Source organism: Rhopalosiphum maidis, chromosome 4 (genome assembly GCF_003676215.2).
Source record: "Rhopalosiphum maidis isolate BTI-1 chromosome 4, ASM367621v3, whole genome shotgun sequence".
In the NCBI taxonomy this organism is placed as follows: Eukaryota; Metazoa; Arthropoda; class Insecta; order Hemiptera; family Aphididae; genus Rhopalosiphum; species Rhopalosiphum maidis.
Window position 1 is genome coordinate 46,128,651 of NC_040880.1, and position 24,978 is coordinate 46,153,628.

General features: G+C 32.3%; 1 protein-coding gene across 1 annotated transcript in view; it reads right to left on the reverse strand.

Annotated features, from left to right (window-relative positions):
• The window catches only part of LOC113559385 (dual 3',5'-cyclic-AMP and -GMP phosphodiesterase 11-like), a 76,731-nt gene extending 55,466 nt beyond the window's left edge, over positions 1-21,265 (reverse strand). Inside the window, exon 1 of the mRNA XM_026965152.1 lies at positions 20,238-21,265. Within this exon, the coding sequence (XP_026820953.1) occupies positions 20,238-20,385 (148 nt within the window). The 5' untranslated portion in view covers positions 20,386-21,265. The remainder of the gene's footprint in view (positions 1-20,237) is intronic.
• Positions 21,266-24,978: the final 3,713 nt, after the last annotated feature.

Below are 24,978 nucleotides of genomic sequence, written 5' to 3' on the forward strand. Positions count from 1 at the left end.
TTATATTTGACAAATGGAGTGTAATATTATAATATATTATAATAATATGCACGATAAACGATTCGATTGTACATTTTTCCCGCGCTTGAAACGAAGTATACTTACCCAAACACCATACACACCGTACGAAACGAGATCAGTGCCGAGCGGCGATGAGTCTCTTATCGTCGGCGCGACGGTTAGATGACGTCAACCGTTTCGGCCAAAGCTTCAGAACGACCTTGCGCACAAGTTGGCCGCCCCGCGGTGCTGCTGATCTCATTCTGAATTGAGTAGTCGCACGATAATAAACTCGCGTATAGCAAGAGGAGACAGAAAGTGTCCTTATTAAGCTCCACAGCCGTGTCTTGTATACAGTACACAACACCATACTATATGATGTACAGTTACTAGTTAGTTTCTTTCGGTGTTATTTTATGTGATATCTCTTTGAACACGAGTGAGAAATAATATAACAACAACAATATAATGCGATTAATATAATCTAATCGAGCCGTTCGTCATTATTTGTCTTCGTAAAAGAAACGACGTACGCGCAAGGTACTCGTCTATACGACTACGCATGCCAGACAACAACGGCTATAATTAATAAAATACAAAATATGTACCAAACATTTTATTATTGTTTAGGAGGTCCAAACGGGGGGAAGAAAAGAAATTAATGATCGAATGATCGATGCAAGAGTCGAGAAATCACAACTATACGAGTATTGTTAATATCTGTGTTTCCAATTGTTATTAATTTATCATTGTAATAACACCCTGCTGCAATCTGTATGCACCTGCGCCGTCGACCCTTTCGCATTAACGTCGATGGAAAGACCACTCGACTTCTCCGCGCGATTCGTCTCGATCAATAGTTCTTATTATATACTATTATTACAGTATTACCTATGCATGAGCCTATGTATATGTATTTTAACGGCGTATAATATTACACGCGTTTTCGTGATTTACAGATTCTATATCGCGGACGATCGAACAATACATAGTAAATACATTGGATGCGTGATGAATCGTTGCCTGTTATAATAATTTATATACTCACGCGAGGACGAGAGACGTCAAATTAATTTATCCGATGATTGAATTTTGTTCTGCTAACCGCAGTAACCACCTAACTTAAAGATATCCACAGCGTGTTACGATATATTTTAAAAACGGCGCCTACGCACAACGAATATTGAAATACTATATCCCATATAGTACGCGTGCAGCATACTTTCTAATTATTATCAGAGTAACCGACTATTTGATCCCCTGTTTTATACTGTATGATGGATCACGTATAAGCCACCCGCGAATATGCGTCTTTGATAAGCGCATAACTTAAGAGTACGCGATACCGCTCATTTCCGACGGTAAGAAGATCCTCAAGAAAAACAAAAGAAACGGCATGCTTGAATAAGAATACTTATCATGCAATTTATAGAGAACAATATTTAGAAGACAAGCTTATCGGTGTTTAATAAAATAATAATTACTAAAACAGTTAAATTTAATAAAAAAACGATTTTTTTATAAGCGTTTTACGTTCGAAATAAATATAATTACTGAATTAGGTAGGGTATATCTTTAGCTTGATTTTAGATTCTGAGCGGACACATTTTTATTTTATTTCTAAATTTATTTTCGTGTGTTATTTTGGAGTAGAAATAATGCTTTAGCTTCGAGGGTGATTCCTGGTAGCATAAATAATATCTAGTTGGTACTTTGGTACGTGAAAAGTGTGTACAAAATTATACAATAAATATAATATAGTATAATATAAATATATATATAGTAATTTTTAAAATAGTCAGAAAAATTAACCATTTTCTAGAAATAACATAGTTTTAAAAATATTTAAAAATTTTTTAGCTAGTATTTTAATAAACATTTGAAATTAAGTATAAACTTTATTGTTTTTTTTTTCGATTTATATTGATAAAAATTTGTTTCTTAGTCAAAAGATTTGAAAATTGTATTAAGAAAAAATTATGAGGAACCATGTTTTCCAAATTTTAGGTTAATTTTTAAAATAATATATATATATGACTTTACTTTCATTAGTTCTGAATTGCTGTAAGATAAATCACGGGGAATCTTAAATTAAATTTTCAAGTTTTTTGACATAAAAACAGCAACCTCATTAACATAAATTGAAAAAGATGTCGATCGTTCAGAATGTCTATAAATAGTACAAAAAGAGCCAAACATTTCAAATAATATACCTATCATATACAGTTTTTTATAACTGCCCCAAAACGTTTTTATTTAAACGAACAGAAAATCTGTATATTCCAAATACCATACATAATAAGCAATACAATAAAAATAATTAGGACTTTGTCGCTCGAAAATTCTGGGACCTAAAATAGAAGAAAAAATATACATAAAAAATAATAATAAACAAACAAAAATGTAAAATATGCAAAAATTATCATATGCAATGAATTATCATTTAATCCAAATTTAACACATCCATACAGTGACCTACTCATTGACGACTGACGAAAGGTACACTTGAAACCTATAATGTGCATATACATATAATAACATTAATAACATATGCAGCATAGCGACTTCCACAGTTTTTTTATTTTGAAATTAGATAATTCAAAGTAATACATTATATTATGTTTATAGATTACAGTTTATTTTTCTGAGAACACTGATGAATACAAACACGCAGTTAGTAAGTTGTTTAACAAACTATTTAGAATTAAATACGAACGCGTGACCCATTTTATAATATTATGTATGATAACTCATATTTTGTTTATTTTATGTCATTCAAATGTTAGTTTGAACGGCACCCATTCATATAAAAGTGTATCACAAAAGAATGACTATTTTTTTCCTTTGTAGATTTGTGAATCAATAGACGTATTAAAATTTATTCTTTATCATTGGAGCCACTTAAAAAAATCCAAACAATCTAATAATTGTATGAAAATAATACACTATACACATATATAATATATATTCATAATAAATGTATGCTTGGGATATGGATAAATTAATATCTGGACTTTATTGACAAGCAGTTATTTTTTACTTAGGTACTTCTACAACTAATGATATTTTCTAAATATAATTTTATGTAGGTATATATTTAATAAAATATGTATCATCAAATAATTACTACTATATAAGAAAGTATGTGTAAAATCTATCAATCAAAAATTTAATTTATAAAAATTGAGATTTCACTACACGATTTAATAAAAAGGCCTTAATTATCATACTCGATTAACAATTGTGTAATGAAATATCCACCTATGTACTCTTAGTAAGTCCCATCACTTTTAACAAACGCTAAAATTCAAACTGTATTTGTGCGTATGTGGGCTTTACAGTTAACGTCTACCGGAAGTCGTTGATTAACGTGAATTGACACCGACTGAGACCGTTTAGGATTGAGAACTTAAAAAAGCGAATTAATAATTGCTGAATGACTCATAATATTATAGACTGTGAATTACATTTATTATTATAGTTACAAAATAAAATGGAAAACGTTTAATAGTTTTAGTTTGTATCGTTATTATTTATAGAAAAAGTTTTCATTGTTAAATACTAATAACTAATAATTTATAATAAAATATAAATGCGTGAAGATGAAAATTGTGAATAATGATTATTATGACACACTTAAATGACTTTCCAAATAGTTTCATATGTTGTATTAAATTCGTTAATTAAAAACGTAACATTAAGCCAATTGAGTCAATTGTAATGTTTAAAATATTAATAGTTAAGATATCCGCTATAAGAAAATCAGAAATGGCTTAGTAAAAAAATGTAGATGTGACGTAAAGCAAGTTCATTTTAAACATGTCATACACATGGCGTGTTCTAGTCTTGAAATTCATATTATAATATGTTATTTATATGGCTTATTTCTCAACCGAAATCTAGTCATGCCAACCGGAAACTAAAATCTGTAGGTAGGAATACCCAAATATTAGCTTTTCGAGTGCGTTATATAAATACATAAAAAATATTTAAACACTACACGTTGTTATTTTAACCACTAAAATTTAACGTATAGTAGGCCCCAAAAAATATCCACTTGGAATGTACAGGAAGTATGAATATATTATAATACTTATGTTTAAGTTATTATTCATTATTCAAACATTAGGTGTAAATGCGTAATAAATGATAAAATATAATAATTCAAATGGACAAATGGACAAATGAATGATTAAGAGTTTTTTTGTTTAATGAAATTAAAATAGTCACGTGGACATTTATCGACAAATAACAAATATTGAAAATAATTCAAATAAACGTACAATTATATTATGTATAATTTAAAATAATTAATGATAATATTGAAATCAATAATTATTTGGACTAAGTACATATAATTATAATTTATAGCAATTACAATAAAATTTTGATATCGATATCGATTAAAGACATTTCATTTTACTATATTAGTTTTATTAGTATTATTAGATCATACAATAAATCTTCGTACTCGTCAAATACAGCTGTGGCTATATCGCCCCCTCCCTCCTCCCCCAAAATCGATCATTGCTGGTTTCATTGGCTCATTTCTAATCTAAACTTTTTCAGGGGTAAAAATTCTTTTAACATTTCATTCAGCATTCAAAATTGGAAATTAAACACAGGCGGATTAAAAATAAATTGTAGAGAAAACTGTATATTTTCACGAACAATAACTTTTCTTTTTTAGATGCAACAATTTGTTTTTACGATCGATGAAAAAACACGCAATTGCGGACCTTAAATAATTTCAGAATTACAATGAGTTTAAACATTATTAAGAACATAATATAACTAAGCAAGGTCTTTAACTTTTTGAAACAAAGTTGTTATTATTATAGTTTTATAAATAGGAAATCTATACGAGTATATTCCAATGGACAAACAGCAGGTAATAACGACGGCAGCAAAACCAGCAACACGGTCACAATGCCCCAGTGTTTAATACAGTGGTATTTATTACATAATAACAATAATAATGGACCTATTCGCTCTGTAACGGAATCATTTGGCCGCCGCACCACGGTCGCCATGACGACACCTCCCCCCCTGGGACCTTTGTAACAGGTTGTCAATAACCGAGACAAGGTGCATTACGAATTTACGATAATAATATATATTAGCCTCGGTGGCGCCGATAGTATTTTTACAATTGAATTGCTATGATTGTACTACACACACTGACACTAAGCCATAGTTGTCATCACTATACATAATATATATACCAATTGGTTACTACTTATTATATAGCACCCACACTGATACAACCCCCTCACATAGATCGAACGCCACACCGATATCGATGTGTACAGAAATAACAACACAACAGTAGCAATAAAAATAATAACAATAAATCGAATAATAAAAAAAAGTCACCTGTAAACATAGACACCCTCACTCGTCGTAGTATATATATATATATAAAGAGAAAGAGAGAGAGGACACGTGATAGGCCGATTGTTACCACTTGTCCGTGTACACAGTGTACAATTATCAGTCAATGACGTAACGTATAAAAAGCTAATAACTTTTATTATACCGGTTGATTCACCAACATGCTTATCCTAATTTTTTTTTTATTTAACAATGAATTTATTCAAATATTGATTATTGGAATTTTTAAATTTGCTGAAAGACGATATTTTATAGATATTATATTTGATTAATTCTTAAAATTATTTGTACTGTTTAAATAGTGTTATACGGCGATACAAACATCTGTTTATCAAATATGAACCCCAATTCCCAACCTCCCCTTTGTACCGTAAAGTATTAAGAGGATAATATTTTTGTAAATATTTATGTATCTATTTCAAAATTCGAACAAATACATTTTTAGTTATTAAATTTGTTTATATCGAAAAAAAATATTGATCGAAAAGGGATTATCACATAAAAAATTTAAGTTTATACTTCCACAGTACACTAATTAAGTAGCACAACAAATTTCAAAAATTTTAAAGTATGGTCTTAAAGGAAATTTAAAAATTCTAAAAATCAAATTTGAATAACTGCTATATAAAAAAAAAAAAGGATCGGCATGTTTGCCGAATCGCGCGTATAGCAAATAATGAGTGATAGACGATGGACATGACTTAAAGTAAGTAGGTACATCACACGTGAAATGTGAATTTAAATTATGGAATCACATCTATAAAATAAAACACAAAATGGAAATCATTATCTCAAAAAACTGCAGGTTCTACGTGAGCTCGGTACTATAACCGGTGCAAAGAAAATTCAGAGATAATAATACTATAGCGCAACGAGAATGAATTTCTTTGTACGAAACTATAATATGACTAAATAAGTACCTAACAACTACCTACATTAGATTAATACAATGATTTAAATAAATTACTTGTAAGGTATATGTAATAATTCAATTAAACTATAAAAATAAAATAATGATTTTTAGGACTGAAATACAGCAAAACGTTATACCTAACATTTTGGAAACAAATTATTATCCTGGATATTCTTGGATTGGGTATATAAAATATATCTACAGCAGAGTAAGGAGGTAGTAACATGGTAGTAAGGAGCAAATACGGAGGACGCAAAATATGCGTCGTGTCCGGACCATTTAAATAGTTTTATCAAGTTAGAAACCACGCATAAATATATTGTAGTTAAACCACAGCACACAGTATAGTACTGTTATACCCACTCAGCTACTATAGAAAATACTAACCGTGTGCAGTGTGGAATTTAATCAGTACATTACAATCAGTAAAAGTTGCATTCTAATTTAAATGTTGTGTATTATGACTGTAATAGTACAATAGCTACTGAGGTCCAAGAATAATTAAATATTTTACTTAAACTAATGCAGTACCAAAATTTTAAAAATAATGTACGCGCCACATATTGACACCCAAAAGTGTATACAAGGTTAGTTGATTCTCCACATGAACCCACTACCCTCAACGCAAAATTTACAATTAGTGTCACTTGTCAGTAGATTGGTTTCCCTACATTAAGTTAAAAGTTAAGACTAAACACAGTCAAATTGAAAAAAACTGATACGAATTATTATGATTTCGATTGCCGTTGAGGACGGCTACAACACAATCATAAATTTCATGTCCCTGAAATTCGTTCTGGCATCACAGTTGACAATAATTTATAATAATACAGTGACAGCAGTTAGTTCCTAACTGTTTTCGTCAAATACAACCAAATCTACTGGCGTGTGTGTATTTGTTGCTTTTTTTAAAAGGATAATATTAATAATAATATATTTTTAATGAATGCTTATTTTTATATTTATGTAAATAATGTATAAAATTGTACGTGTAAATAACACGATAATATAATAACAAATATATATATAGATAGCAGTATAAATAGTATAACATTAACCTTTGAGTCAAGGATATGCATTTACGACTTCTTAGTTGCGATCAATTATAAAAAATAATATTTTTAAGTGTAAATGAGTATTTAAAAATGAAAATTTTTTTGAAGTAACGGGTTTTATTTTTGAATGTAAATCCTATATCGGCTATACCAGATTTAACATTTAGAAGTATATCATTAATTATAATGTATATATTATATAGCTAATAGTTATAGATTATTGAATATTATCCATACACAGTGAAACAGAAATGCAAAAGAACCAATTTAAAGATATGACTAACTAAGAATTTTAAAGATATCAAAACACGTGTATCAGAACATGCGTCATGACTCATCATGATTCGAGTTACAATAATCAACACTATCAACACTTTAAATGAAAGTACCTATTGACGATGAAAATAATACTGCGGTCTTTTCGTAATCGTAAAATACTATAAATTAATTAACATTATAGTAAATCATAATATGTAATGACCATTATACTCGTAAATTGAACATATTATATTAATAGTAAATAAAAAAATGTAGTTACATTTATATACTAAATTATTTAATTTTCTTATATGCATCAAACTGTATGTATAAGTATTCATGTGAAAAAAATATAATTTAAAATTTAGTGATTAGGTACTAGTGAACTATGAAAATCCCCAAGTCTCTTGTCATAGTATATTAAATATACTATGTAATACGGAAGTATTTTTTTTTTTAATCAAATATTTCGTTCACTTTAAATAATAATATAATTAGCGTTGTAGTAAATTCTTAATTCTCTAAGAGAATATCAGTGCATAATTTATTTTCTCTCTCTGGCCTACGCGTAACACGACAAATGTTCTGTGTGTAATAAAACCAACCTTGTGTTGTTAGCATAAGCATTAGAGTGACCTATTACCAACGTTTAAGTTAAAAACATAACCTTGCGTTGGCTTTTCTACGGTATCCCAATTTTTAAGCGAGTCGTGACGAGTAGAAAAAAGTTGCGATTTAAAAATCGTCACATCTCGCTTTAAAATTGAAATATAGTAAGGTTAGGTTAGGTTAGTAGTAAAGAGACCAACGGTAAGGACTAAAAAAATGTTCTTAACTTTAAATTTGATAATAGGCCAATTCGCCTCTAATATGGTAAAGCTACCATCACGGGTTGGTACTACTAAACACAATTTTGCTATGTTGTGTATGGATCTGCGGAGAGGGAAAATAATAATAGTGCGCTGACATCCTCTCGTAAGACCTTTTCGTAATAGGTTAAATATACTATTATGTAGGTGTATATTTTAATCTATGATTTCGTTCACTTAACACAATAATAATTAATAATATATATAGCATTCGACATCAGTGCCCTCTGTCGGTGGAACTTGGAACGATGCCAACGTTTTCATTCCTTTTTTATTTTGTTTTTTTTTTTTTTTTTGTGGAAAGCACCATGTAATGAATTTGATCAAACATCACGTGTTGTTTAATTTTTTCACTAGTATATCATTACGCGGACATTCAAGGCTGAAAATGTATTTGTTCCACATAGCATCTGTTTTTTTTCTATACTCCTCCATTTCGTAATCTACACGCATTCATTCAACAACCGGATTTTAGCGTGCGCACAGCTTTACTGCAAGGAGGATATGTATTACAATTAAAAATAATTTCAAGCCGTTCTGTGTGTGGTTTCACGTACATTTCAGTCGATTACTCGATTATATTTTCCCCTCAAACAATAATCTGTCGGCTTATGACGTTTCGAATATTCGCGTTCGCATATATATTTTAAACGTATATCGATTGTATACGCACATATACGACGACGACGACGACGACGACGACGACGTCGACCACCACCACCACCACCACCATCACAACTACTATTGGTTGGCTTTATGTTAATTAGGTCATGTTTCGTGAACAATAATAATAATAATGGGTACAATAACATCACGGATTCGTCTAACGTGCGTGGTGGAAAAAAAAATAGTATCAAAATGTTCATTGTTGTAATATTATAATAACTACTCAATGCGAGTAAATGTATCGCATAATAGTGTAATTTATACTGTGTAGTGGATAGAATGTGGGTCCCCCATGTGCTCTTTACCACGACGTATCGTTTGATTCGATTTGTGGTTGTACCTACAACACCATTATTTTGTACACCGGCAGGTACACTACCTGTAACCCGTGTGCCTGTATAATACGTTTTATCATTGTTAGTTGTTACTGGGCAATGACGACGAAGCCGACGACAGTACACAATATAAATGATACGTCTAATACGAAACGAATGCACACGCCATGCGATAGAACGGGGCGCTGCTACACGGTATCGTGGTTTTACGCACCAAATATCGAATAATACTATTCGTAATCGAGACGGATGGAGTGATGTGTACAAGTACGATCCACAGAAAACACGACATCGTAATATGCCTATAACAGTATAATACTAATATATTATATCGTATGATGTGTGTACAGTGCACACACAGATCACGACGCCGTCGCCCGTCGATGATAATTTGTTTCGTATACATTTCAGATATGCCATTGTACAAGTCGGTGTGCAAAGACTACGACCGGTTGAGATGTCGAGATTTACTTTATTTTTTTTTTTTCTTCAACAACAATATCGTACATGTGTGTGCACATGCAAAATACGTAGTTTATACGATTGGTACCGAACCCGATAAATTAGTTATATTATTAAAATATTACATTATTACGACGTTAATTCGTACGTTTGGAGTGCAAATGTCTAATGCGCTGATAACCAATTTATTATAATACGTTATAACGGTATTAGTGCGATTAGTACATCATCGTTCATCGTTGTCGTTGTTATCATCATTATTATTATGATCTGTTTATTAATTTATAGCTACGGCCCACGGGTTATAATATATACGCGTATATAATACGTGCGCAGCCCATTTGTTATTCGTATCCGTTCAATATTGAGCCGAACCCCATTGTACCCGGATAATGGTATAACACGTGTGTAAGATTAAATGAAATATAACATTAATTAATCATCGTATTTCGCGAATATTTTCAATTTGTTTGCCCTGTCGCGCGGATATTGTCGACAATCCAATAATTACGCTCCATAATATTATTATGTAGTATAATGTACATAGTGCATTAGTACATATTATAATATATTCGCACATTATTATTATGTACATTTAAAATGTGTATACAAACTTATATAACGAGTAAGATCTAGTACAATATTTGAACGCAGTATATTAAATTATTATGCATTTATGTATGTGCCGGTGAATTTTATCTCGTGCAATGTACGACAGAACAACAGACGATGATGATGATAATATAAATCGTCTCAATAGTATATTATACGCGGTGCATTGATATATTTTGTCCTCGCCGTCAGATTGACGTCATACGGCAGAATAGTATGTACACTATACAGGGTGATATTTTTTAATATTTTTAACTCATTTTCTCGGCTAATATTGAGTTTTTCCGAAGAATCCAGAATACTGTGACCATATAGTATCCCTAACGGCGGCCCATGTTTTTAGTCTCACATTTCTATGAAAAGAATACCAGTAGGATTCAGATGGTTGCAAATTTTAAACTATTATTAATTAATAATCATTATATAATGCGTACCTAAGTCGAGTCGCACGTATCAACATATTTAATCTATCAATGAAATTGATAGAAGATTTTGCTAATTTATTAAAATATAGACAGGACACTATGAATTATAGCAAATGGTATAAATGTAGATTTGATTTTTTTGTAAAAAATAGATGCTAAAAAAGTTTACCTCGAAAAGATATATATATTGTGTTACAAAAAACTACTTGTAGAATTTAATTAATATGTACTCAAATTTATTACCTGTATAAACTATTATGATTTTGTTTATTTTTATTTTTTTTTTTAGAAAATTGGCAACATTATTGTTTAAAGTTTTAACTGTTTTGTCGTGCATGGGGTCCAGGATATATACGTGACAGCAACGTTAAAATTATGACAATTTAAGAATACGTATATAGGCACCGTACACGACCTCATATCACGCGGGGTCACGGTTACCCAAAACCGCTACGCCACCGCCGCAGTCTTTTCTTTAACGACCCACAGCATATGCTATACAACGATATTATGACTATAATAATATAATGTTCTACCTATAGACCATCTTGTTCTTCTTAAACGTCATTTTTTCTCTAACTATTTTATATACGCATTTAATCATATAAGGACCTCTCACGTGCTTATGTCGGCCTTACCCCCCATATTAGCCAGACGATCATATTTGCTTGTAAACGGAACATCCAATAAATGTATTGTGCACAATATATACATCATATTCATCATAATATTTCATGCATTCATTTTGTAAGGCTGTCGGTACACCAACACACAAAACTACCCCCCGTCTGTTACACCCTTCGTTAACTGCGCGGTATAACATCGTTCACATATCCACGCATGTTTTCAGTATATAATTATAACTTATAATTCGTAATATATTTTGTTCATCCGATATATACATGCCGCATACGATATTAAAAAATTAAATCACGTACGTAGTTCCTAGAATTTATCATCCAAATAAGGTTTTAGACAAACAATATGCGTACTATGTATTAGTATTATAGTGCATAAAATATTATGTCACCTGTATTTAAGTACCTGTTGCTGCAGCGCGCAGGCTATCACGAAAACGAAAGCGGACAACCCCCGCGATGGCTAACCGGCCTAGATCATATATTCTCATTATAGTACCTAGTATTGTTAAATAATCTGTATGAATAAGCGTGTTTTAGGAATTATAAGAGCTCTAAAAGGTTTGTTATTATTGTTTGTTAATTTTAATAAAATATATCTCTGCATGTTTTAATTCGTGTATAATGTTCTGTTCGATTGTGATAACTTTTGCAGTACAATGCTCTATGATAGAATCATGTACATAGCTAGAGCTAACAATATATAATTACTAATCGTTGACGGAATGTGTCACTCATTTGTACGACTTCGTATTCGATAACGTAGAAAAAAAACGTCAACCCAGAATAACAAACTCAGAGTACGATAGTAAAATATGTTTAATGGAAAACAACTTTTCAAACGCAATTGGAATATCTATACATCAAAATAAAAATATTACTAAGAAAAATTGAAAAATGTATCAAAATATTTGGATAATTATTACCAATTACAATTTTTTGAGAAATTACCTACACGAAATATCGAAAAAAACATTTAATAGCAAACTTTTTAAGATTCAATTATTTATTTTACAAAATTAAAAAAAAAATAGGATAATCTATAAACTAAATGTTAATTTTATACTGTCTACTTTCTTATAATATTTTTTATTTTGTAAAATCTTATTAAAATTTTAGCGTACTTACATCATTAAAAATATAAGCAAAGAAGCCAAAAAAATTCTAGGACAAAATATAGTATATATAGTATTACTATAATACGTATAGTCTTAAAAGTAGTTACCAAATGTAATATTTTTATACAAATATATTTGTTGCGTATACATAACATAATTCACAAATCATAATGTTTCAGTATATTATATTATACATATATTTATATCTAAAATCTTAACTAACAACTACCGGCTGACTAGATATGAATTAAATAGCAATAAATAATAATACATAGACACATAATAAGAAAAAACACATCACATTCGATGGACACAAAGATGAAGAATAATAATAACAACAACTGAAAATTTCAATGATAGGTACTTAAGTCAGTATTAAAAAAAAAAAGCATAAAGATATATGTATTAATATTGTATAACCTAAATGAATCATTATGTAAATAACGAATTCATCAATGAGTGAAAGGATCGTACACACAGAACGTAACCCAAATTCTTAGTCTACACATAATTTTACTCAAGCAAATAACAAAAAAACAATAATAATAAAAAACGACTATCGTAAGCCATATTTTCGCGTACAAATAGCTGGCGCCCTCGTGGCGCCCACTTTGTACAGTAGGAAAGTTGGCATACAGTAACACGGTTGTCTATGACCAAGTTAAACCAGCCATGCGGTCTCGCCTAGAGCTCGTTGAGCGTTTAAAAAATAATAATAATGAAATTATTATATAGTTTTATATTATTATATGCTATCGCACATATATATATATATATATACTCTACTAACGCTCAGTGTTTTCTGAGGTCGTACATAACCGTATATATAACACTATACATATATAATATATGTGAAATGACGTCCACATTTATGTTGTCCGTTGTCTCGTTGATGTATAATAATTTTATGTATTCTTTCACGCTAAGCAAAATTGCTATGAATATCCTTTTACTGAGTACTACTCATAAAAATATCTTGCGTTTTGGTGATAAATATTCATAATTGTCGTATACGGTAGACGTTTTAGTACATATAGACAGTTATATTACAAAGAATCATTGATTATCCACACGGAAAAATAATGAAAAAAAAACATTTCGCAGTCACTGTCTTATTACGTGAAAAAAACGTATTTTCACTTTTGTGCCTAGCCACAAAATCCTGATACTGATTTCATAAACACTCATATGTTATGACTATATATATAATATAATAGGACGTTTTTTTTTTTTGAACGATTTGGAAAGTAATTAATAACGGCGCATACTAGTTAGATCGCAGAAAAAATCCGTTTGTCGTCAAGTTAAGATTTAACAAATTCATAGCATTTAATTTTTACCAATATTTCACAATTTTTTCTTCTTACCTTTAGACTTTTATTTGGATATAATTTTAATGATATTAATAATAAGTGGTAAGTGGTATATATTAAATATACAAAACAAATCATATAAATGCAATCATTAATGCGCATTAGGTTAAGTTAATTTAACAGCTAAATAGCTAATAAGGTGTACATAAATGCATTTTAAATTCACATTATATAATTATATAGGTTAATAATATAATCGCTTATAGTCTGATACAAAACTTAAAAACCCAAGAAAGTCGCTTGCTGTATAATAGGTTTTGAGTGTACATTGTAATTGTCTAGGTCACTGTGTAATCGATGTTTTATACTTGAATTCAATGATCATTCATTGTATACGGATCATTGAATATCCATATATTTATACTATTAACAATAAGTTAGATCGAACTAATTTTTATCTAAAACAAATCGAAAATATTAAAGAGTATAACATTTTATAAAAATTAAAATATCCATACATATATTAATATTAAATGAGAAAATTTTAAATATCTTCTAGTATATAAATAGCACAAAAAAACATCGATTTTTTTTTTTTAAATTGTATTATGTGTAGTAAATTCTAATAATTACGAATATCTTATGAAATTTCAAGGGTTTTCAATCATATATTTTTAAATTATAATAAAACAAAATCGGTTGATCAACGAAAAAACTACTATGTTTTTTCTTTTTCCACGATTATTATTTTGAAAACCACTGGAATTTTTTTTCGACCGTTTCGTCGGTGGCACGAATCGAAGGGTGACGAGAAGAAAAGAAAATAGATGATCAACAAAAAAATACGTCGGTTACCTGGTCGCCGAGATTATACCGTAAACAATATAGTCGACGATCCCGCGGTTTATACTGTAAATAATATGTACAACCTTACTTTGGAATTCAAGAACGGACAGATTCAGTAAATTTCTGCCAAAATATTTCTTACAGGGAGATTTTAATCACTCACGGCCGGATTGCGTTATGTACGCATACAATATTTTCGATGTTCGCGTTGAGTGGATACAAAAATTTAACGTGTTTTCGTATTTCGACGATCTCTGTACACTCTTATAAAAAGTTTGCTGCTTTGTAGTTTGTACCCGTCTTTACCGTTTTGGTTTTTTTCCATGTTTCACGTCTGCACATTTTTACAACGTATAATTTACTATAGCGTTGCATTGCAGTATGACGAAATTTCGGCCACCAATCTCAATCTACTTGTAATATCTATAGCCAATAGTTTTCACATCGCATATTATATTACAATGTTGTACAGTGGCGAAACTAAACTTGATCACCTCCGACCACTAACGATTATACCAATTCACAAATTTTTCTTTAAATTGTTGATAAATTGTTCCACGTACATATTTATGATCGTAATTTTGAATTTGATAATAAAACATTGATTAGTTTACAAAATCTGAAGAAAATCTTGGTAAAATAATCGCGTAACGCAATTTATGATTAGAGTCCATACATCATACCTATATTTAAACACGATAAATTTAAATATTGTGGATTATCGTCGATTTGTTTATAAGCCGGCGAAACTATGCGTAACTATTTTGGCATAATGTAACTGCTGAAATGCGTAATAGTGTTTATATTGCTGTATCATTATTATTGATTTGGTTCACGGCGCCACCGATCCGAATACGTTGACAGTATACTGACAAACGTGCGAACATCGACAGACGTTAGGGTTGCGCGAGTATTATCGTTACACGGACATCGCACACCGATTAACTTCACAACGCTCTGCGACAAATAGATGATTGATCATTAAAAAATAAAAAAATATTTGTATTTATTAAATTATATAATAATATAAAAGGTCATACTACCTACCAGCATGCATCTATAATATTATTATTATTATTATGTTATTATTTTTAATAACTGAACAAAACAGGTCCAAAAATACAAACATATATTGCATAAACAATATTTAACTTAATAATTTAACAATTTTAATAAATCATTACAAATTTTATATTAATAACTTTGATCTGGTAAAATCATGGCACAATTAAGGAGAATAGCTACAGTGTAAAAACAAAACGTGAGTTATAGATCTTTAGTCTGACGGATAATGACGAAAAAATAATGAAAGAAATGCTGGTCAGTCAATTGTAATTAAACATATTTCATTATAAAATACCTAATATCATTGGTTATAATAGGTACAATATAATCAATATGACTAATTATACAAAAATGTTCAGTAGGCACTATATTTTGCACACATATTCCTTGAGACTCGAGTAGTGTTCATAGCTTCGTTTTCAACTCCTATAAACACATATCGGTATATAATATTACACATGAATACTGTTTTAGATCACAAAAATCGAATATTTATTTTATTTATACATTAAGTTGCCGTTGGCTACATAAATAAAAAAGATTTTCATATAATGTATATATTATGTCTAAAAAATTAATTTACTTATGTTTTTATTGCTTATAGGTTATATATTTAAATATATACTCAAAAACTACTCGACAAATTTTGAAAAGAGGTTTCAAATTGTTCTTAGAGATATCAGGAAAGTTTAGAGAAGGAAATAGTTTGAATCACATTAAAAAATGTAGGTACCAAGTTCTAAATCCGTGGTTTATCTATCTCGGTTGAATCCGTTCACAGAGCGAGATACACCGACGCCGTGCGCTGATTTGTCCGTGAAGATACAACTAAAATCGATGTGTCTATATATAATATGTAACACTGTATTTTATATTTGTTTATTTTTTTACGAGTGAATTCGAATTAAATAGTTTATATATTTTAGTTATTAATTTTTCACAAATTATGAAATATGATTCAAGATAATATAATCTCAAAAAAGTTGTACTTTTTTTTTAATTAGTCCAAACGAATCCTGCTTTTTAGTATAGTCATTTCAAGGACACATAATGAAATATATAAAGCAACAAGGCGTTATAATAATTATCATACCCACAACCCACGCGTTTGAATAATAATAATATATTATGTAGCTACGACGCGACGACACAGCGACAAACAAAACATAATTTCTTAGTTTATTATAATATATTACATATTTTAATTTTTAACACGTTCCGATAATCTGCTTTAGTCCTGTATAAATATATATATCATTACTCGTGTAACAAATTACACAGGTTTACGCGGACGGACGGACGAATCATCTTTACTGACTCTTTCAAAAAAAAAGTGTCTTAGTACTTTAGTAGTCTACTATAAAAAGTGAAAAAGAGAAAGCTACGTTAATCTGTGTTAAGAATTATTTCGTACAAAATAGATTTTGAAAATATTTCTTATTTTATTGACTAATAAAAGGTTAACGACATATTTATTAAAATTTCATTAAAAATATAAAACTGTATAATTTAGAGTGTTTTAAAAACAGATCTCAAGTCTTGACGCATTAGAAATATCAGAAATTATTACAGCGGTAAAATTGTTTGTAAGTAGTCGGTTTCGAGATTGATGCCAAAAAAAGAGGTGGACACATAATATACCCTAAGCCTCAATTAATTATTACCAGTAGTATTATAGTAACTATTTCTAAAAATTCTACTGATCGCAAACTTTCTTTTTATAAACGCGAATAGTGACAATTTGGCTAAGTATTAACAGTAATATATTTCAAGATTGTTGGTTTCAGATTCCAGGGCATTTGGTGAATTAAGAGAATAAGAAAATGGGTTTTAAAATAAATGCTATAAAATAATTAACATTTTATTGTTTGTCATTGAAAGCGTATAATTAACCACGCCGAGGGACGCACGGGTCTGCTCAGCCTATACGATTCTATATCCCACCATCACACATTTTGTAAAACTCTTCTACGTATAGTTGCACGGTGTACGGCGAAGGCGCGCACGGCTATTCTATAGAAAATTATTGCATTGTATTCATTGTTGAACCTCTCTCGGTCTCATACTGCACACAGCCGCACGAAGGTATGTAGTTGGTATGGTTTTATTTTTTTGTTATCGTCCGGAACACGGCCGGGTGGAACAAATGTTTCGATTTTTGGTCTGTCGTCCGGCAAGTACGGGCGCCCCGTGGCAAACGAGCAATAATAATTACGACTGCAGTCCGGCCGGCCGTCGTAGGCGAATAATTCGTTTAGATCGATATAAATATGTAATTATTGCGAAATTACATAATATATTATTACGACTTACGAGTAATGTGTACTGCGATTGCGGCGGAATCTAATGGTCTTATTAAAACGGTTTTCGTTTATATAAAACAACCGCGTTGCGCACCGTGGAATGTCGATTGTTTTAAAATTAATTGTCCCATTGTGAGCGCGCAATGTGACGCGTGATATTGTTTAATATGATATAGACACTGACACTAAAAAATGCCCAGAAAATAATATTATCGTACAGTTTATTGTATTGGTATAGATATTACATCCGAAACACCGTTTTTACACCGTAGACACATATAATAATAATTGTACCCTGCCTATATTTTATATATACACACGGGCCGGCAGGTATGTCATGCGGTGTGGTGCGATAAATTATTATAAAATGACAACAAATCGCGTATATGTGCTTCGGCTATACATGTATACGTATACCTATATATATATATATATATATATATATATGTCCCGTGTAACATTGCCGTCTGAACACCAATAGCAAATACACAACTGGTACACGTATATTAAGACGGACGCGTATAACGTGAACAGCGATTATTATTTTTCCGCGATAACTGCGTGTCGACTCACGGCTAATAACTCCGACAAACAGTGAGCTCATTGACTCTATATACATCACAGATTACGCATTTTGGACACCGTGGTCGCAGACACGATCCCGGCGAATTCTCGCGTTTTATTTTATCGTCGAAGAAGATCGACGCGCAGACGTGCCGCGTGCAACACATTATTGAAATGCGATCGGTACAAACGTTGTTTCACGTATATATAACAACAATAACCGCCCGATTTTGCCCGGTACCTTTTATCAGAAAATGTGTGGGAACCGGGGAGGAACGATTTACAAACAATTATCACGATACACGCGAAGTGGAACAACTGCAGAGGTCGTTGGCGTTTTAATCCGCGGATCACAACCGCACCAGAACACGATCGAATCGCTCGAAAATCCAAAGTGGAAACGCCGCGATAAGTCGTACGATGACGGCCGTAGTTTTGATGGTTTTGTTTTCGTAAGTCTCGTAATTATTACGTATTACCAGCTCTCGAGCGGGCCGATTTTCTCTTTCACACTACCAAGTAGGTAGGTACCTCCTGTTATAGATATTATTTTACTCGTGTATAACGTCGATATCTAAATGTACCTGCGTAGGACGTAGGCGCGTTGTAGTAATTCGGAGATTTCGGAGCGGCTCGAGATAACAGACAGTGCGGCAAGGGTTTAACCGTACGATAATCAGAATTTTTTTTTTTTTTTTTTTTGTTTAAGTAGACGGCGAAATAATATATTACGGGTTCGCACGTTTCGAGTGCCTACTTGACCGACGGCGTGCGTTCGCGTGAAAAACAAGTAGTAAAAAACAACCGATTACGTAAATAATTAATGCGGTGGCATCATGCGAGAACGAGATACGACAACGACGGTTTACAAGATATACGTACGTACTACGTGATGCGTATATAAGTATACGTAGCGGACATAATATTTTTACTGACGTCGAACGTCGGCGATCGGTCGATTCGTGGCAAATAACAAATATCGCATTGGCGACAGCGACGATATAATAATAATTAATAAGCCAATGTCAGTGCGAAAAAAATATAGTAAACGATCGGTTTTTATATTATTATGCTGACTGACAACGCGTAACGCGATATTCTATACTAATAACTATTAAATAACAATAATAATAATAATAATAATAGTAATAACTGTTACGACAACGGCGGCGGTAGCCACCGGTTACACCACCGCCTGCGACCTGTTGCGCATGGGCAGGGTTAACGCGGTATCAGTGGCATCGGTGGCGGCTTATCAACGCGGTCGTGCGTCGTGTACGACGTTGAAACTTGAAGCACAATATTGTAATAATAATATTCCAGCTACGCGTTTACAGACCGTAATCGCGATAAGTGCGTGCAAATACATACAAAACAAAAAAACGTCAAACTTCGGCTTACTTGTACGCAAAGGCGGCGGATGTGTCTTGCTCTTGGTGGTGCCGGGTGTGGCGACGGCAACGGCGGCGGCGGTGGTGGTGGTGCTGGCGGTCTGCGTCCAGCGTACACCGTCGTCCGCGCCGGTTCTGACCTGTTGAATGCCCGCCATCGCCGTGGGTGAATGCGCGTTTCCTCTCTGTCACCGACTACGTCCGCGGCGGTCACCGTCGTCGCTGTGGGAGCAACGACTACACACTTCTCGGCTCTCACAGAGCGACCGTGTGTGTCAGTGCCGCACACGCGCCAGCGCGCGCGCGCGCACGCCCGCCCGCTCTCGCGTCTACGGTCGCGCGGCGGACGGTGGCGATCTTTTACTTTTTATTTATGTTTCTTATTTTATGTTTATTATAATTTTTAATTTTTTTTTTTTTTTTTTCTAGAGTGTGTTCGATATAACTCGTTTTCCGCGCAGACGGTCGCCCGGCTGGTTTTTCGACGCCCGAGCGCGGACGAGAGCGCACGAAAAGGGGAACGACGAGTGCTCGCGGGAACGACGGCCGGTGGACAGCGGGTAACGCAATGTCACGCGCACGGCCGACCGCGGCGGACGTCGTGCACCGCACTTGCAGTCGTACGTGCCGGCGATGGCGACCGACGACGACGACGACGACGAGATCGCAAACGTGATTTTAGACGAATTTTTGATCAGATCGGATTTTAGCGAAAAAAAAAAAAAATCGAAAATACCCACGAAAAACTACTGTAGAACGTCGGGGTTGGGGAGGCGACGGAGATGAAAATCACACACACTCGTTCGGGAGACGTCAGCTCAGCTCGAGCTCCGAGTACGGACGTATGTGCGTGCGTGTATTGCGCGCATTAACGTATGTGTGTGTGCGTGTAACACTTGCACAATACTACCGGCGGCACTCTGCCGAACGTGTGCGTGTCTGTGTGTGTGCGTGCCGACTACGTGTGTACCGTACGTACGCGCACACACACGGAGGCGCTCGCCAGCCAGCCAGCTCACACAATAGCCGTCCGCGACGAGTGGAGCGGGCCCCCACTAACGCCGCCGCCGCCGGTTCGTGCTCGGGGTGCCCGCGTTCCGTGTCGGTGGGGCTCGGTCTCGACGCCGTTGTGGTGTGGTGTGGTGTGGTGTGGGGGGGGAGGCGGCCGTGACCAAATCGCGGCGGGACGGGAACGAGGGACACGGGTGTGACGGCGGCTGTCGAATCCACCGGACGAGATAAACGTTTAGCACCGAGCGATACGCGCTGTGCGACGGCGGCGACGACGACGGTTTCACGAACAGGCTGGCGCGGCGGCGGCGGCGGCGGCTGGCGGTTTAGGTTGAACGGCGATCGGTCGAGTCGTCGTCGTCTCGGCAGCCGCGGTGCTGCACAGTCGGGTTGAGGGAACTCAGCTGTTGCCGCCGCCACCAGACGGTCGTGCTAATAATATTATTATTATAAATGTGTATCCGGTCGTCGTCGGCGGCGGCGACGTGACCGCTCCCGGTGGCCGAGACCAGTTGGCATACGACTCGCGATGTCCGTCTTCGATAATTAATATCGTTATTGTATGAATTGTATGATGCATTAATACCCATTAAAGGCTTTTTCGTCGTAATAATATCATTCATGAGTCGATAACAGTGTTGATCGCCGTACACACGTGCCGACGCTCATCGGCAAACAGCATACGTCTTCTTGCGCTCTCGTCGGAGATGAAAACCCGTCACGAAACAATCGTGAATTAAGAGTCTTATTATGCTTTTAGAGTTTTGTGTATTTATGAGGTTTTGAAAACGCTATCTCGAATTAAACATCGGTACTTTTAGTCCTCCTCCAATCCACCTCCACCGTAAAAGTTCCTTTTCTTCATTGTGCAATTCTTCGTTGCATTGAATGTAATATTATTATCGTCCGAACAACTGCGTATTAATTCCAACTGCCCACCTAAACGGCTAAACGTTGGTACCCACGTCTTATTTTGAGCCTTTGAAGCAACAGTTAGTTGATAATTGATAACTTATACAGTAATATTTTATGCTAAACAATATTAATTTAATTATAATAGATTAGTTATGTAATTATATAATTTATTATAAAATACCGTGTTAAATATTGAAATTTGATACCATTGATACCCACATAATATCTGCAATAAGTTAAATTAAATTAAATAGTTTTTATACATTTTTAGTTTGTATTATGAAAAGTAAATTTAATCACAAATACCTCATTTTAAGTTAAAGTTTACGACCATAATATTAAAAAGGCACAAAGTCCGTACATTATAATATTTATATTTTACCTATACAATACATTAATGCGACGTATTATAATTTACTTCATTATATCAATATGTTATGTTTAATTTCAATACACATTCATATTATATATTTGTTATTTATATTATGAAAATACTATTTTTATATGAGATTGTCGGTCGATGAAAAATTTTCAAAAATTGTTTGACCCCCTTCATATTTTGTAGAATTATTACTATCAAAAAATTTCTAAATAAGTAAAAACATCAATATTTTTTTTAATATTTAAAAGTAGATGCATCATAAATTTATATAAAACCATTTATTATATTAAATATATAGTTTATCCTAAATTGTATTAATATAAGAAAACCCAATGATTAGTTACCAGCCAAAACAAATGCTTACATTTATGCTTTTTTTTACGTAATAATATATAAAAGATGTGACGCAATATTTAAGCATTGATTTTTTTATGATTCATATTATCATTAAAATATAAATCAATATGTTAAATGAACATCCGTTATTAATAAACAAGAGTAAGTACGTAGTTACATTTATTTAATTACCTACCGACAGTATCAACTGATAATTATTATTATGTTTCGTACGATCCTCCCAAAATATACGAATTGCCTCCCATTCTTATAGCAAATAAAAAGGTTAATACATTATACACTAGTTGCCTCCGTTGACGAAATAGTTCATAATTTTATACGAGTTACCTCCCAAAAATTTTTAAACTTGTTTCAAACTTAACTTGTTGCACTAGGTAATTTTGTACAGTCCAATGTTAAAAACGTAAACGCGGACCATAGGCGGAGATCCTGTGAAATATTGAGAGGAGCTCAAATATTTGATGCCAAACAGACCCTTGGGGACGTTGCCACCACATTCCCAGAAAACTAATTTTTACATTAAATCACTTATAAAAATTTTTCTCGTTATCATAATAACTTAAATAATTACAAACATAAAAAAAGAATAATTAATAAAATATTATTACCATTTTTAACATAATTTATTATTATTCTATTACATTTTTTGTTAAAAGTATTTAAAATAGCTTCATTACTTAAAGCTTTAATCTTATCTTTTTCAATATATTATATTGAAAATTCATTAAATTAAATTTTTTTTTGATGTATAGATGGTTCTTAGCCATGTTTTTATTTTCTTCATAGCAGAAAAACTGCTTTCGCACGTAGCAGAACAAGCAAGTTGTATCATTTTATAAAGATTAAGAAATACTTGAAGTGAAATATTCTTTTTAATATCTTCAAAATCGCCAATAATGATGTCTTAATTGTTCGGTATGTTACCATAAATAATACATTGGTAAATAGTATGTATGTAAGGAACATTTCTATAATTTTGGATATAAGAATTTAAAATAATGATAAAAATTCTACAAACTGTACAAAATTCCGATATTGTTTTTTTAATATTTTTATGGGTGCTCTAACTTCAAATTATTTATTTTGAGGGTCTAAATCCCCCCCCCCCCGATCTCCGCCTGTGACGCGGACACTTTGTATGGTCAGATAACAATTTAAGTTTATACCTACAATTTATATAATTAAGTAGTGGTTCATAAACTTCACTATAAAACACACTCGTGTTATAATTACATAAATTAAGTTTACAGTAACATAATAATTTCTATTAATCCATTATTTATATATAATTATAGTTATTTAGAATTATTTAATGTTTTATTATTATCAGTCTTAGATATATATTATAAACATTTATACAAATAATAGGTACGCAATCATATTAAAAACAATAATAAAAATTTTTTAGTAATTTTATAATAAAAAGTCAATACAAAACAGGTGGTAGTACCTAATAAATAGCCAATAAAACAAATGTATAAATATATTATAATGGTTAAAAATAATATTATTTATAAAATTGCTTAGGCTTATATTTTTAGCCAATATTTGTAAGTACTCAAAATATGATATTTTTTTCATACAGCTTTTTTTATTTGAATATCAATGAAAATTATTTTGTTTCTAATTTGTAATCGTGCATGTGCTTTAAGCTTATTAAAACATTATATTAAAATTACATTCTCGGTCTGAATTAGTTGAAGCTTGAACTTTTTTCTGCCCATAAATAAAGAGGAATAATTGGACCCTCTGACTTCGAAATTATAAACTTATGTCGATACATAATGTTTGAACCATATATTTATTACCTGTTCATTAGAAGGCAACTATGCTAAAACCTTTTCGTTTACGATAAAATTTAGGGTACGTCGAGAAGCAACTCGTATATATTATATAGTCGGTAGGCAACTATGTAATAATATGCGCCCGTTTCATAGGTTAGGTTAGGTTTTATAGGTTTCCTATAAATCACATTAAGCTTTGTTTTAATATTATGTTTTTCCAAAATCTCTATTGGAATATTTTTTGCTGCAGATATATGACTATATTAATGATGAATATTTTTTTTAGATATTTAGATATCTAT